Source organism: Sparus aurata, chromosome 10 (assembly GCF_900880675.1).
Source record: "Sparus aurata chromosome 10, fSpaAur1.1, whole genome shotgun sequence".
Lineage (NCBI taxonomy): Eukaryota > Metazoa > Chordata > Actinopteri > Spariformes > Sparidae > Sparus > Sparus aurata.
This window is the reverse complement of record NC_044196.1, coordinates 10,485,227-10,499,812: the sequence shown is the minus strand read 5'-3', so window position 1 is coordinate 10,499,812 and position 14,586 is coordinate 10,485,227. Positions and strand designations below refer to the sequence as shown.

The following is a 14,586-nucleotide window of genomic DNA, read 5'->3' as shown; positions in this document are numbered from 1 at the left end:
ACATGTTCATCAAGAGCTGATGTTACAGAATTTTCTGACTTCCCAAAATAAATCTGACTCCACTGAACTCTCCCTGACTGACCAGAGCTCTGTTTACACAAAGACTGACAGTAGTCAGTAGACTGACATGGCTGTACGCCGTGTTCATAGGTTGCGACATTAATGTGAAATGCCGGAAGTTGATGTAGCAATCAGTGGACTACAGCAATGTACGAGTGCCTCCAGGATACTAAGGTCACTTTAGTAAGCGAGGGAGAGAGAGAGGATTGTGAGGTGGGTATATAAAAGGCAGAAGCAAATCTACTCTCCAGGTCACTTCTCTCTCAGAGTGGATAGAAAAGCTCTTCTCTCCATTCACAATGCAGCTTTGTGGAGTTCTGGTCCTGATGCTGACTCTGTCTACAGGTACGTCTGATTGTGTTTGTGTTGAAAGTGTTTTCAGGAGGAATTACAAACCTTATTCTCTCTGATTGACATGTTAGTCTATTTGGGCTGTGGGCTGTCAGAACGTTTCATATTTAGATGAACTAACTGTGGCTGAGATCTTCCGACACAATTGCAAGAAGTGAGCTGCTATCTGTGAAAGTCATGGACTCATGGATCAATTGAAGTCACTAGTAACAACAACATCCCAGACTCCTTTAACAAATCACTAGTTTTAAGAGTTGGCACATTACGAGGAGAAATTTAACAAACTTTGTGAAACTGCTACAACAAATTCTGAATAAATGCTGCTTTCTTGCAAATTCGGCAGGAAATACAAAACGTTGAGGTGTCATTGTGTTGCAGCATCGCTGTAAAAGCCTGCCTGCTCCTCTATACCTCCCAGCTGCTGTTTGAAATCACTGTTATCACTGATTTCATCATTTACACCAAATGTATCAAAGAATGTAACACACTGATGTTAAACACATCAAATTTTAATAGTCCAGTAACTTATACAGGCGGCTTCTTTGGATAAAGTTGAGAAAGTCACCAGACTCCATTCAAATATCGCTTAATTTTAAGACTTTTGGCATTACGAGAAAGTGTATAAACGTAATGACACACTGTCTGCAACACATTCTTAAAGTTCGTGTAAACCAAAATCAGCCATTTTCTTCTAAACACATTAAACGGGTCATAAATGTGTTTACTTAAAACATGTAACAGCCATTCGGCCATGTAGAATTTAATTTTGGAGCTAGGCTCACAAACAATTTTTCAACATTTCTGTGTTCAGGATTTAATGGGCGGGTCAGAAATCATGCAAATCATATGGCCGCGTTACGTAACGCTGCCATATGATTTGCATAAACCCGGCCCTGCTGCGGAAGTGGTATAAATACGTTCAGCGCGTCAGCTTCAGCGGTTCTCCCACTCTCAACAGTCTCGGATAACATTGCTTACAATAGCTTGCAGCTAGCTAACCAGCCAACCAGTCAGCTAACCAGTCATGTCTCCTCCACATCCTCTGCATCTTTCCTGGATGCCACAGTGTGCAGGGTGACGGCGCTGTTATCTTATTTAAGTTTCCTTCGGATGACAACGTAAGGAAACGGGGAGTCCATTGACGCTGGTCAACTCCGTCCCCAGCTTGCATCCTCTCCTCCCGCCGACGAGGAGATGTGGCCGCTGCTGACCGCCGCTGACACTCTCCGTCCAGCTGACGGCGGGTCCCACCGGCATAATGTGGCCGCCACCGCAGCCGACCCACTCTGTCCCGCTGACGGCGGGTCCCACCGGCGGTATGTGGAGGTAGCATCAGGGCCGCATTATTGGTGAGCCGTCCCAGTGTGAACGGCTAATCCGGAGGCGCGGAGCGAGGGCGTGTCGGTCTGACAGTCTGATAACTGCACAGGTCCTTCACTCAACTAAATACAGAGAAATGTCCCACAAAGCAACATTACATGACCGAACAAAAGTAACGCAGTAACTGTAACTGTCTTTAGCAACTTATATGAGGAAAACAAATACCACAGCTGTATGTGGAGAAGCGTCTGTCCTCCTGTCCATCCCCTCCCTGTCCTCCCGACTCTTCCTCACATTTCTGCTCACAAAACAGCGTCTGTCACGCTTGTCACAAGACTTTAACTCACCGAGAGTTTGACGAAAATAAATCACCGCGACCGCCAGCCCTCCTGACCGAGACTTAAGGAAACTGTCCCCCAGAAAACAGCCTCCGTCCCCGCGAGTGACAGAGTCAGACAGCGTCCAGTTTACTGATGGTGATTATGTATAATTATGTAATTTAGCGCGAAAAACTTCACTCCGTCACTTTCCAGGATGTTTAGTGGGTCAGGATCTCAATCACTACACGTTATAACAGCATCTATATGATTATAAACTGTCCGAGGGTTTAGATAGACAAGGGGAACACCTGGGGAACACCTGGGGAGACACCGACGTCATTAACATGACGTGTAGCCCCCGCCGCATGGGCGTGGTTCCAGCGCCTCTAACTGACACGCCCCCAGCGTTTCACAGCAGAAAGAAGTGCTTGTTTTTCCATGATTTTGAGACCTAATTTTATATACTTAACAATTTTTTTAATCTTTCAAATTTGGCTCAGTGGTCAATGATACATGTTTCTTTGGTGTGACAAACTCATAACACAATTTTTTTGCCGCTTTTCACGGACTAATATCTGGGCTTTCTTGTTAATTCGGCACATTTGCATGTTTTATTACCTTGTTAATGTTGTAAATATTATAATAGGGCTCCTTTAAATGCCTTTTTTTATCCGACTCTGATATAAAAAAATGTCAACTTCAGCAACGCTAACATACACAAGACTCTCCAGTTTTATTTAACTTATATCATTCATACCCATATGATAATATCCAGAAACTAAGACGGTATATAGTTTCATATTAATGACATGTATCGATGTATTCCTCAGCCCTGGGAATCACCACATGTGTGACACTTCTACTCTGTGTTTTTCATGCAGCATGTGGACTGCGATGCTACACGTGTGAGACCACAGACCCTAAAGCCTGCACGGAGATTGAAACCTGTCCCCCCGTCTGGGACAGCTGCTCCACCTTAGTCCTGGGCAGTAAGTCTACCTCCCACATCATGAGTGTTTCAAACATATCTCTGCTCTGACACATTGTGTTGTTGTTGTTCAAACTGAGGTGTTTCCATTGTGTCTTGCAGGTGTCATTGCTAAAGGCTGCTTTGACAGTTCTGCATGTCAGCCCCCCTTACAGTGCTGCCAAAGGGACTTGTGTAACGGAGCCGTCTGAACAGGCCCCAGAGTCGTCCTGCTGCACAATATTTAACTGTTTCTGTACAAGCAGAGAGGAAATAAACAAATCTTAAATGTGTCAAAGCGATCAGTCTCACATTGTGTCGTCCTTCTTCCTTCTTGTGGTCTCCAGATAAAGACATGTTCAGCTCGTCTCTCCCACAGAATCTGACAGTCAGTTTGTGTAAATTGTAAATTAAACTATACATCTTGTGTCCTCTTCATAGGCTGCAAAATACATGTGACATGTTGGATGTTGATGCAGCAATCAGCGGACTACTGCAACATCCAACCTACCTCCTGATTCATATCACCCAACACAGATTTAATTTAGGCTGCACTGCAAATATTAATTCACATCATCACAGTTAGTTTTTATGTTTCTTTACATCCAGTGGAGGCTGTACAAGTGTCTCCAGGATGTTGGGGTCACTTGCATCACCTCAGAAAAGTCGTTGTGAAAAAATGCAACTGTTAGGTTTTGAAAGAAAGATTGAGAAGTTGGTCCATAAAAGTACATCCTCCCTTCAGTTCTCTTTTCTCAGCTGCCTTCTTCTCTGAGGGAAAAAAGTTGTGCCCTTGTTTTGCATCTGATTATCCTAGTGGCAACACACACTCTGTACTGACAGAAGGTTCCAGTAATCTTCTCTGCAGCAGCAGCAGCAGCAGCAGCAGCTGATCCACATGTTGTCACAGGTTGGTAACCACTGGAGCCCCCTGCTGACATTAATACATGACTGCAGCTGAGGAGGCTTCATTTTACTCTCATGTTAGATGTCTTCAGGAACAACAACAAGCAGACTCTCCTGAATAAAGTAGAAATCCTTTATCTTTAACACCAGTGTTAACAAATCACAGCTTTTCAAACAGAACAAAGTGAACATTACAAAATACATGTAACAAAATACATAATAAAAACAGGATATAAAAGAGTTTCATGTGTCATGTAATATACTTTTATATAAAAGGGATTATTTACAAAATGTTAAGATAAAAAAATATAATATATATATATAAAATAAAAAGACATCACTTCCTGTGTGTCTGTAACATCATACAACAAGCAGATCAGTTCAGCTGAAGCTTCATGACATCCTGCAGGAGTCCAGTACAGGAGAGATGAATCATGATGTCATATTTACCAATTAAATGAATACATCATGGAGAAAAATATAAATATAACATTCTGTCTGGCCCAAAAAAAGTCACACACTGTAATATTTGGTTGAACCACCTTTAGCTTTGATTCCAGCCAGTTTCTCCGCGGCATCGTTCTGATCAGCTGATCAATGTCACAACATTTCTGACCCTGATGCTCCCATCACTGTGGAACAGGGTCAATCTGGATAATCTTTATGCTCCAGAGCAAATTTAAGCCAGTTTTTCCAGTCCACTGGTAACGATCTTTCAAGATAGTTTTCCAACCACATTTCTTCCTGGAAGTTGATGGTTCTACACTGTTCTTCCAGGTTTTAATAATGCATTGGACGTTTCTTGACCCAATTTTAGTGGTTTCAGTAATCTTATTAGACGTTTTCTTTGTTTGATGCAGCCCAATAATCAGAGGAAATGTCTTCACACATGGTTGTTTAAGAAATGAAAATCTATTCATCAGTTAGTTAAATAACATGTTGCCATCTGAAACATATAATCCCTGCAGTAATTATCCAATGGATGTTTCTGACCTATTTGCTTAGTTAACTCCAGGTGGTGGCGTTTCTTTTGACCAGACAGTTTAAAAATGTAACATATATACAGTTGTTACATAAACATGGTATTCTAGATCAATACGTTTATCATTGTATGTATCATTGTTCATCTCCTCTGACTCTTATATCAGGACACTTACTGAACAACATGAAGGCACCATGTGTTTTAACCATCTCATTTACATTGTTGATAAATGTTTTTCATCTCGTCCTGCTGAGATGGAACTTTTCTTAAATCCTCTGCAGGACATCTGTTTCTCAGACCGATGGTGAATAAATAAAAGGCAACAAACAAACAACACAATTAGCACTGCTGCTGTCAGTCCACAGTAGAGAACAATCATTCCAGGACTGACCCCTGTCGGTCTCTCAGGTGTGTCTGTTTTGGGTCTCTCAGGTTCGGGTCGATCCCTCGCTGCTGTAAAGAGACCTGTCAAAATAGTTGATGTACACACACATGGAGACAGTGTCAGAAAAGTTGAGAGTCATACACTCCTACCAGACGCAAGTACAAGAAATGGACAGTATGCTTAGTCCTGAAATGATTCTGAAATATATCAAAGCTCTGCCTGCTGCGTTGTGTTCGCCATGAATTCATTAAAAGAGTGTTAAATCATTATATTCAGGTGTTGGAGGAGGAAGTGAAGAGGAAATGGCATCACTGTGTGTGTGTGTGTGTGTGTGTGTGTGTGTGTGTGTGTGTAGGAAAAAGAGGAAGTGTTACACTCAAGGCTCTGTCTGTCATTCTGTCTCTGATGATCATTTTTGATCAAGTATTAACTTTGCAAGGTAGAAGGATGTGTAATGGGTTAACCATGATTTTAAACAATGTGTTGAAGTTCAGAAATCTGATGAAAATCTGTAAAGAAATGGTGTTGAGCTGACGTCATGAGAAAGTGTTAAAGAACTGATCAGGTCAATATGAGGACAAGAGGAAAGGCCTCGCCTCGGCCTCGAGAACAAGACAATTATATCGTAATGAAGCGTTACAAAATCGTTAGCCGTCATCAAGGGTTTATTAGTCATTGAACGGAGAGATGCTGAGAAAATGACGTATTAATGAGATAAAACCAAGCCACCGTCCAAAGCAAAAGAGCCTTGAAGAATCATCTGAGACGGAGAATGTGAGCAGCCTAAACATCGCAGAAAGGACTTCAAGAAATCTTCAGCAGAAAACAGACGAAGGAATTAAGAGCACAACGGATTAACCATTTTTGCCAACATGCTGTGGATTACACTTTAGATACATTAGATATTAGAGTACTTTTGTTCACTCTGCTGGCGTGAAGTTTGGTCTATGGGGAAATTGAGAGACCTCGGGCTGGGTTGTGATTTGCCTCAGGGACTTGGACTGTCACCAGAAAGGGAAAGGCAAGCCATGGATAGACCTGACCCTCTCCATCTCACCTAAATGTAAGTATTTCTAACCAGGCGTCAGGTCTTTTAGATTAATTTGTTAGTTACAGTATTGTGATTTATCAATAAGGATTTTTGATAATGAGTGATAGTAATTGAAACAAGTATTGAGCTGAAGGCTTTGCCCTCGCTAAAATCTATGCAATAAAACCTACATAATATAGTTTAAGACATTGATTTTATGTCTCTTTGATGGAAGTAAAAGTCACATTTTAAGTGTGCATAATATCTTAAAGGTTCTTAAAGGTTACTCTAGCCTAACAAATTGAAACCGTCCCTTAGAGTTTACCAAAAGCCCTTAAAATCCAACCTAGCACCCTACCAAGAGCACTGATCATTTAGAGGAGAGCTGCCATAACGGGCGTTGCTGGTGGCTGTATCTGACTCAAGGGCTATTCATGTCAGAGGCCAAACCAGAGGAAGCAGGGTAGATGTTCAGATTCAGGCAGTTAGAAGCTAGGTGAATCTCCTCACCACCAGCATAAGAAATCTCTATTTAAATTTACAGTTTTTAAGCAACCTCTTGTAAGTTTAGGGAGCTAACCCTTTAAACGGAGAGATGATCGAGTGCCTCCTAGACAGGGATAAAACTCGGGATCTAACTGACCAAACAACAGAACATAGTTGTGACATATTTCTCAGATACTGTGAGAATGAAGTGAAGGATTGTGGTTTTTCTCAATACTTTTCTTCAGGTTCTTATTGATCCAAAAATGTTCTACTGACTTCTACTAAACCAACTTACCAGAGACGCTGAGCCGACATTCACCAAAGTCCACACCATAGTTTGTCCTCACATCACACAGGTAGACACCTGAGTCCTCAGTCCTGAGTCTGGACACATGAAGTCTGAGTTGTCCATCTCTGAGGACGTCTTTGTCCCACTGGACTCGTCCTACAAACTGATGGTCCCGAGACTCTGGGATCACAACACCTCCACGTATTTCAAACAGGACTGAGACTTTGTGATCAGTTTTCATCTCACAGAAGATATAAAGTGAGTCGGGGGAAGTGTCAGCTGTGGTTGTGAACGTCCATTCCAGTGTGATGTTGTGGTTCTCCTCTGCCTGATAGGAGGTCTGTGTCACATTCACTACAAATGTTCCTGTTGAGGAGACAGAGAGGGAAAGTGAGGAGCAGACACACTGACAGCTTTAACATGGCAGCCTTTAAACTCCATCTCCATGTTTGTGTGGACAGTTTAGTGACGTCTCAGAGCTGCAGAGGCTCATCAACATCAGCTGTTTGCTCACATGTGGGCCACTTTAACTGCTTCATTGAATCACAGTGTCAGAAAGTGAAGCTGTAAACTGACCACAGACACAGTTGAGGCTGATGAGCAGCAGGATCCTGCAGATCATCTTCTCCCTGTGAGAGGAGACAGAGGTGAAGAGTCATGTGATCACAGTTCAGTCCTCACATGTACCACAACCAACATCTACAGTCTGTCTTTAGTCTTCTAAACACTCCTCTGTCTTCATCATCCTCATCATCACACACAAGGACTTCCTGACTGGACACAGTCTGGATGCTAATACTAAGCTGCAGTGTTGTTCTTCTGACACAAGATGGCGCCAGTGGTTACAGTGTCCACCATCAGCAGGAAACATGACAACATGTGGATTCAGCTGCAGACAACAACATGTAGCTGCCACATGAAACACTGCAGAACCAGTGCTGCTCCTACACACACATGGAAGTTGTGTATCTGGAACATGGTGACATGTTGTCAGTGTTTAACACTGATACATTACAAACACATATAAACAGCGTCTCCATATAAAGTCATGAGACAACAACTGCTAATGAACACAAACAGGCTCCTGTTGTTTGTTGTCAGGTCTCAGTAACATATTTGATGACTTATTGATTTGATAGTAAAAAGTGAACGAGTCCAGTTGAAATGTCCTGAAGAAGAAGAAAGCTGAAACACACAAAGTCCAAACATCTGTGTAGATGAAGGTGGAGGGAAACATCAACACTGACTCTGTTGAGTTTCATCAATAAAATCTTCTGTCACAAGATTTCTACAAGTAGAAATGATGTTTCTGGTAGAACGTCCTTCACACAGCTGACTGATCCATCTGACTTCTACTAACAACAGTTCTCAGAACAGCTGCTGAAGTGTTCAGCAAGGTGGAAGAAGTCCTGAAGATCAGACAGAGTGAACCAGGTTAGAGGAGATCTCTCTGTCAGACATCAGAATATCAACTTGGTTTTTGAAGGTTGCGAGTGTTTATACTCCTTTGCAAGCTAATACACTATAGTAAAGCTTCACCTATGTACCTTCACAGTGTTGCCATAATAAATGTAGGTGTCAGGACTGTAAACCTCCAGTAATGCAAGTTCTACAGAGGGAGTGTGGGAGGAAGGAGGGACTGCTATCTCTTCTTCAATCTGGAAAATTCATTGTAAACAAAGAGAGCAGCGGGAATTACCAGAGTATTCAGAACAGGACCAGACCTGCAGAGATGAGATGACATCCAAAAGTCTGCCTGGTATCTTTGTGTTATTCACATCACTGAAATGCACTGACATGCCTTTGTATAAATACAGCCCACAGCTCTGACTACAGTCTTTACTTGGACTGCAGCCAACACATCACTAATATATATATCACTCTCAAACTCTCCTGAACACAGCAGCATCGCTGTCGGATACATCTAAACATAGATAAAACTTCAGATCGAACGTGTTTCCATCAGGAGAAAAGTGGAGTGTTTCCCATCATGCACTGTGTCCTGTGGAGAGAAGAGAAACATCTGCAGCTTCTTTATGATTTAACTCTGATGCTTCATACACAGATAGATATATATGAGAGGAAGATGGAGAGGAGACAAACTGTGATTTCACTCTGAAGCTGTGCAGGAACCTTTACACCAAAACACAGTGAAGTAGTCAGAGCAGTGTGTCTGTGAAGTGAAATCAATAATAGCATATGCTCTATGTCAGCATTAGTTGAGAAATCATTCCCATTAGAAAGCAGAATGTAAGCTCAAATAATTGTTTAGAAAAATTGCGTCTGGGTTCCTTATTTTCATTATCAGATATTACTGTTTATTGTGTGATTATTCGTATGATCTCAGCAGCATGTTGTGGTGTACAAGTTCCCAAGCAGCTTCAAAGTGACACTGGAGTTGTTTTAGTTGATTTCTTCCATCTTCGTCATATAAATCTGTAGGTGAAGCATCAGAATTAAACAAGTGTGATTTAACTCTGATGATTCAGACACATATGTATATATTAAGGAGGACGATGGAGAGGAGAGAATATAAACTGTATTTTACAAATAGAAGAGTTGATCAGAGTAAAGCAGGAAGTCCGTCGTTGACGTGGAAGTGCAATAAAGTGATGTAAATATATGTCGAGGACAACATGACCGTGTGATCTGTAACCCTACATTCAACCTGGAATCTTATAAAGCAGAATGGATTTGGCAAGAAAGTGAAAAACATGTAAAATCCTGGTGTTTGTTGGACACTACAGTGTTTATCAGAGAGGGAAATAACAGACAGTGAACTCATCACTGCTTCCACAGTGACAGGACACTTCAGTCAGCTGTGTGAGGGACATTCTACCAGGAACATCATGTCTATTAGTAGGTATACATCTCAGTGAGAAGGTTTTTGAGGAAAGTAAACAGAGTCAGTGTCTGACCTGGGATCAGCACTGACTCTGTTTACTTTCATCAATTAAACCTTCTCACTAAGATTTCTACAAGTAGACATGATGTTTCTGGTAGAATGTTCCTGACCGACATAAATGTAAAAAGGTTTTTGTCTAAAATAAATCACTGCACTAACAAGTTCAGTTGTAGTTTTTAACATATGAAGGGTGTTTTACTCACTTTGTGTCTCTCCTACAGCGCCCATTACAACTAAATACACATGGCCGCTTATGCAAATTAGGTGATGACGTCATTCAGCGACTTCAGGTGAATTTTAAGACATTGCATGATGGGAAACACTCCACTTTTCTCCTGATGGAAAGAAGTTTGATCTGAAGTTTTGTTATGTTTGAATGTAACTACATGATTTGATTTAACCTATTAATTAATTCCTCTATAATGTCAGCAGAATTAACAAGGAGGCAGAAACAGGAAGCAGACAGACTCTGACAGTGACGAGGCCACAAACAAACATCTGAATGTTTTTAATGTTGAATTTACAATAAAGCATCAATGATTCATGTGTGTCGTCGTCTGTTTCCAGAGAAAGATGCTGGACATTAAGAAAGTGATCAACTTTGCTACTTGTTGTGTTCAGAGAAACTGTATGAACTCTGAGAAACTCTGTCTACAACATATTGTCAACAAAGTGGATCTTCTTGTTAACTCAACTCACAATAAAGTGCTAATAATTAATAGGTCAATTAAAATCATGTAGTTACATTTAAAGAGAAATAAAACTGCAGATCAAATGTGTTCCCATCATGCACTGTGTTCTGTGGAGAAAAGAAAAACATCTGCAGCATCTTTACAGATTTCACATGAAGCCCTGGACTGAACTGATAACAGATCTGTTATCAGTTCAGTCCAGGCCACTCTTATGATGAATATCATTTACCTCAACTGGGTCTGATCTCATTCCAGATGATTCTACACAATTGACATGCCCTGGCATGTCACACAACAGGGATTAATCTCTTCCTACAATGTCATACACAGTCATTCTGTTTCGTTTCACAGCCACACTGCTCTGACTACTTCACTGTGTTCTGGTGTAAAGTTTCCTCCACAGCTTCAGAGTGAAATCACAGTTTGTCTCCTCTCCATCTTCCTCTGGTATATAACGATCTGTGTGTGAAGCATCAGAGTTAAATCATGTAAATGTAACTACATGATTTTGATTGAGCTATTAATTGTCAGCACTGTCAGCAGAATGAACAAGGTTGTAGACAGCAACAAACTGACTCTTCACAAAGAAACATCTGAATGTTTGTGTTTAATGTTGAATGTAAGAGAAAGCATCAGAGAGTCAGAATGTGTTGTAGTCTGCTTCACTGTCTGTTCTAGCAGCAGCTGAAGATAATATTGTGTACTGGAAGATTACAGATACACACACACACACACACACACACACACACACACACACACACAAATGAGACCTACAGACACTGTGCGTCTTATTTACAGTAAGATCACTGAGGAGCGACACTGACTCACAATGATAATAAGAGAATGATTCGTTTTCATACGCTGTTTAAAAGTGTTTCTGTGTAAAGTCCCTCACACAGACTGATCCCAGTGACGACTGGTTCAACAGTGAAAGTTCTTATTGTCACATTATAGATGATGAAGGTTGTTTAAAGTAAAATAAGCTTCATGCTCGGGACACCAACCATCAGTTCTAACTGATGAACACAAACCTTCAGTGAAAGAGTTCAGTGTTTGATGTGACAGCAGTCAAAGCTGTGAAGCTCTCAGTCAGAGTCTTATTTCACCTTCATGTACAAAAGATCCATCCGGATGTTCTGGAGGCTTTCTGTCAGCAGTAAACTGTCTGTATATTTATACATTATTAAAGTAATTGATGCTTTTTAAACGGTTGAAAAGTCAAAATACATGAATGTCTATGATAATAAACATTCAGTTAATCAACATTGAAATCCTGTTTTATTTCCACTGAGTTAAATTAAATAAATACATTGGGTGTGGGCGGATCAAGCCAAATATCTACAGTATCGATACCAAGGTGAGTATTTGTATTGGATCGATACTAGCGTGATGAGATCAATAATTTTGTTGTAGTTTCTCTTCTACAAATTCAGCAAATCACACGTATTTCTTAACAGAGTTTGTGTGAGCGTAGTGTCTCTCTCAGTCCTTAAAGCACAGCGCTCCTCTTCAACTCTCTCACTCAGGTTCACTTTAACTGTAACACAAAAATATATATTTATATTTAGATATATAGCTACCTCAAGAATATAATAACCCTTTTGTGTATCTGTTGAAGGAACATTAGTATTTCTATTTAGGCTAAATCCAGATAGGTTATAGATTTAATTATGTTAAATATTAGTTTCTTATTTGTCTGAAATCTTTGTCCTGTGTTTTATCATGGTCAAATAATTAAAGGCCAAAGTACAAAATGATTAATTGATCAGGAATTTTCAAGTAAAAAGTATCAGTATTGATATCGGCAATACTGGCACTGTACTTACTTGGTATCAGATTGATACCAAAATTTGCAGTATCACCCGCCCCTAAAATACATAAAAGAGTTAGTGAGAGTTCAAGTCATTAGAGGATGAAGACCGAGAACAAGTCATCGTGCTGTGAGAGCACAAATGTGAACACAAATGCACTGACAGACTGACTGTGTGGTGAGGAGAAGAATGTTGCTTGTTGCAGCTCGACTCTGAAGTTCACACTCATGTACAGATCACAAACACAAAGACTGTCTTAAGACACGATCATCAACTTTTTCACATCGACTTCAAGAAAGTTTAATTTTACACAAAACAAAAATTAAATACAAATATAACAGTAGAATTGATATTAATATCAAAGATATACATCAGCACAACATTACAAATAAGTGCTGTATCTTTGTCAACTAGACTGAGTTCAAAATGTTTTACCTCTCATCCAGAGTCTTCAGATAACACGTCCAGTTCCAGCAACTCAGCACTATGTTATAACCTTCATTATCAGTCTCACACACTCTTCTGTGTCCAGTTTGACAGTGTAGTAAGTAGGATAGTAAGACAGTTTTACTGTGGTACCCTCACTCGCCTGTTCTCTGTTGAATGTTAAGGCGCTGAGTTTTGGACACGATGATATTTTCAGATCTGCTTCGCAGACTGCAGGTGAAGCACGAGGGGGAGGAACTTGTTGACACATGTCTGACTTCTAGTTGATCTTAATGTTTAGATTTAACTACATCATTTTGTTTGACCATATTCATCGTTAATACTGTATAAATGTAACTACATGATTTTAATTTAACTATTTATATTTAGCACTATAGCGTCAAATGAACAAGGTTGTAGACAGCAACAAACTGACTCTTTTTTACAAACAAACATCTGAATGTTTGGTTTAATGTTGAATTTAAGAGAAAGCACCAACCATTCATTAATAAGTTGATTGATTGATTGATTGATTGATTCAGAATGTGTTGTAGTCTGCTTCACTGTCTGTTCTAGCAGCAGCTGAAGATAATATTGTGTACTGGAAGATTACAGCTACTGTGTTTAGTCCAGTTAGTGCTTTATTAACTAGTGTTGGTTAATACAGTATGTGTGTTTATCATCATGTTGTGTTGTCACACAGACTCAGGATAAATACAGTGTACACACACACACACACACACAACTGATACCTACATACACTGTGCTCCTCTTCAACTCTCTCACTCAGGTTCACTTTAACTGTAACACAAAAATATATACTTATATTTAGATATATAGCTACCTCAAGAATATAGTAACCCTTTTGTGTATCTGCTGAAGGAACATTAGTATTCCTATTTAGGCTACATGCAGATGTACTGACACTGTACTTACTTGGTATCGGATCAATACCAAAATTTGCAGTATCACCCGCCCCTAAAACACATATATGAGTTAGTGAGTCTTCAAGTCTTTAGAGGACGAAGACCGAGAACAAGTCATCGTGATGTGAGAGCACAAATGGTGAACACAAACACACTGACTGTCTGTGTGGAGAAGATTGCTTCACACTCATGATCAAAAACACAAAGTCTTAAGACACAATCATCAACTTTTTCTCATCAAGAAGTTAAATTGGTGTAAATTTTACACCCAAAAAATATTAAAAACAAATATAAACGTAGAGTTGATATTAATATCAAAGATGTACATCAGAACAACATTATAAATAAGTTCTGTATGTTAGTCAACTAGACTGAGTTCAAAATGTTTTACCTCTCATCAGATCAGAGTCTTCAGATAACACGTCCAATTCCAACGACTCAGCACTATGTTACAACCTTCATCATCGGTCTCACACACTCATCTGTGTCCAGTTTGACAGTGTAGTAGGATAGTAGGACAGTTTTACTGTGGTATCCTCACTTGCGTGTTCTCTGTTGAATGTTACGCTGCTGAGTTTTGGACATAATCATATTTTGAGATCTGTCTCTGCAGACTGCAGGTGAAGCGTGACAGGGGAGGAACTTGTTGACACACGTCTGACTTTGAGTTTGAGCTGCAGTTTTTTTAATGTTTAGATTTAACGACATGATTTTGTTTGACCGTATTCAT

General features: G+C 40.1%; 1 protein-coding gene and 1 long non-coding RNA gene across 2 annotated transcripts; one reads left to right on the top strand and one right to left on the bottom strand.

Annotated features, from left to right (window-relative positions):
- Positions 1-279: 279 nt before the first annotated feature.
- LOC115588989 (CD59 glycoprotein-like) lies at positions 280-3,311 on the top strand. The gene is made up of 3 exons (XM_030429668.1): positions 280-405; positions 2,933-3,040; positions 3,142-3,311. Exons 1-3 carry the CDS (start codon positions 360-362, stop codon positions 3,228-3,230), a joined length of 243 nt encoding a protein of 80 aa, XP_030285528.1. The 5' UTR covers positions 280-359; the 3' UTR covers positions 3,231-3,311.
- Positions 3,312-7,707: 4,396 nt separating this feature from the next.
- Positions 7,708-13,880, bottom strand: LOC115589017 (uncharacterized). The gene is made up of 3 exons (XR_003985465.1): positions 13,867-13,880; positions 13,687-13,731; positions 7,708-7,725 (listed from the first exon to the last, which is right to left on the bottom strand). It is a non-coding gene; the product is annotated as an uncharacterized LOC115589017 (long non-coding RNA).
- Between the last annotated feature and the right edge of the window lie 706 nt (positions 13,881-14,586).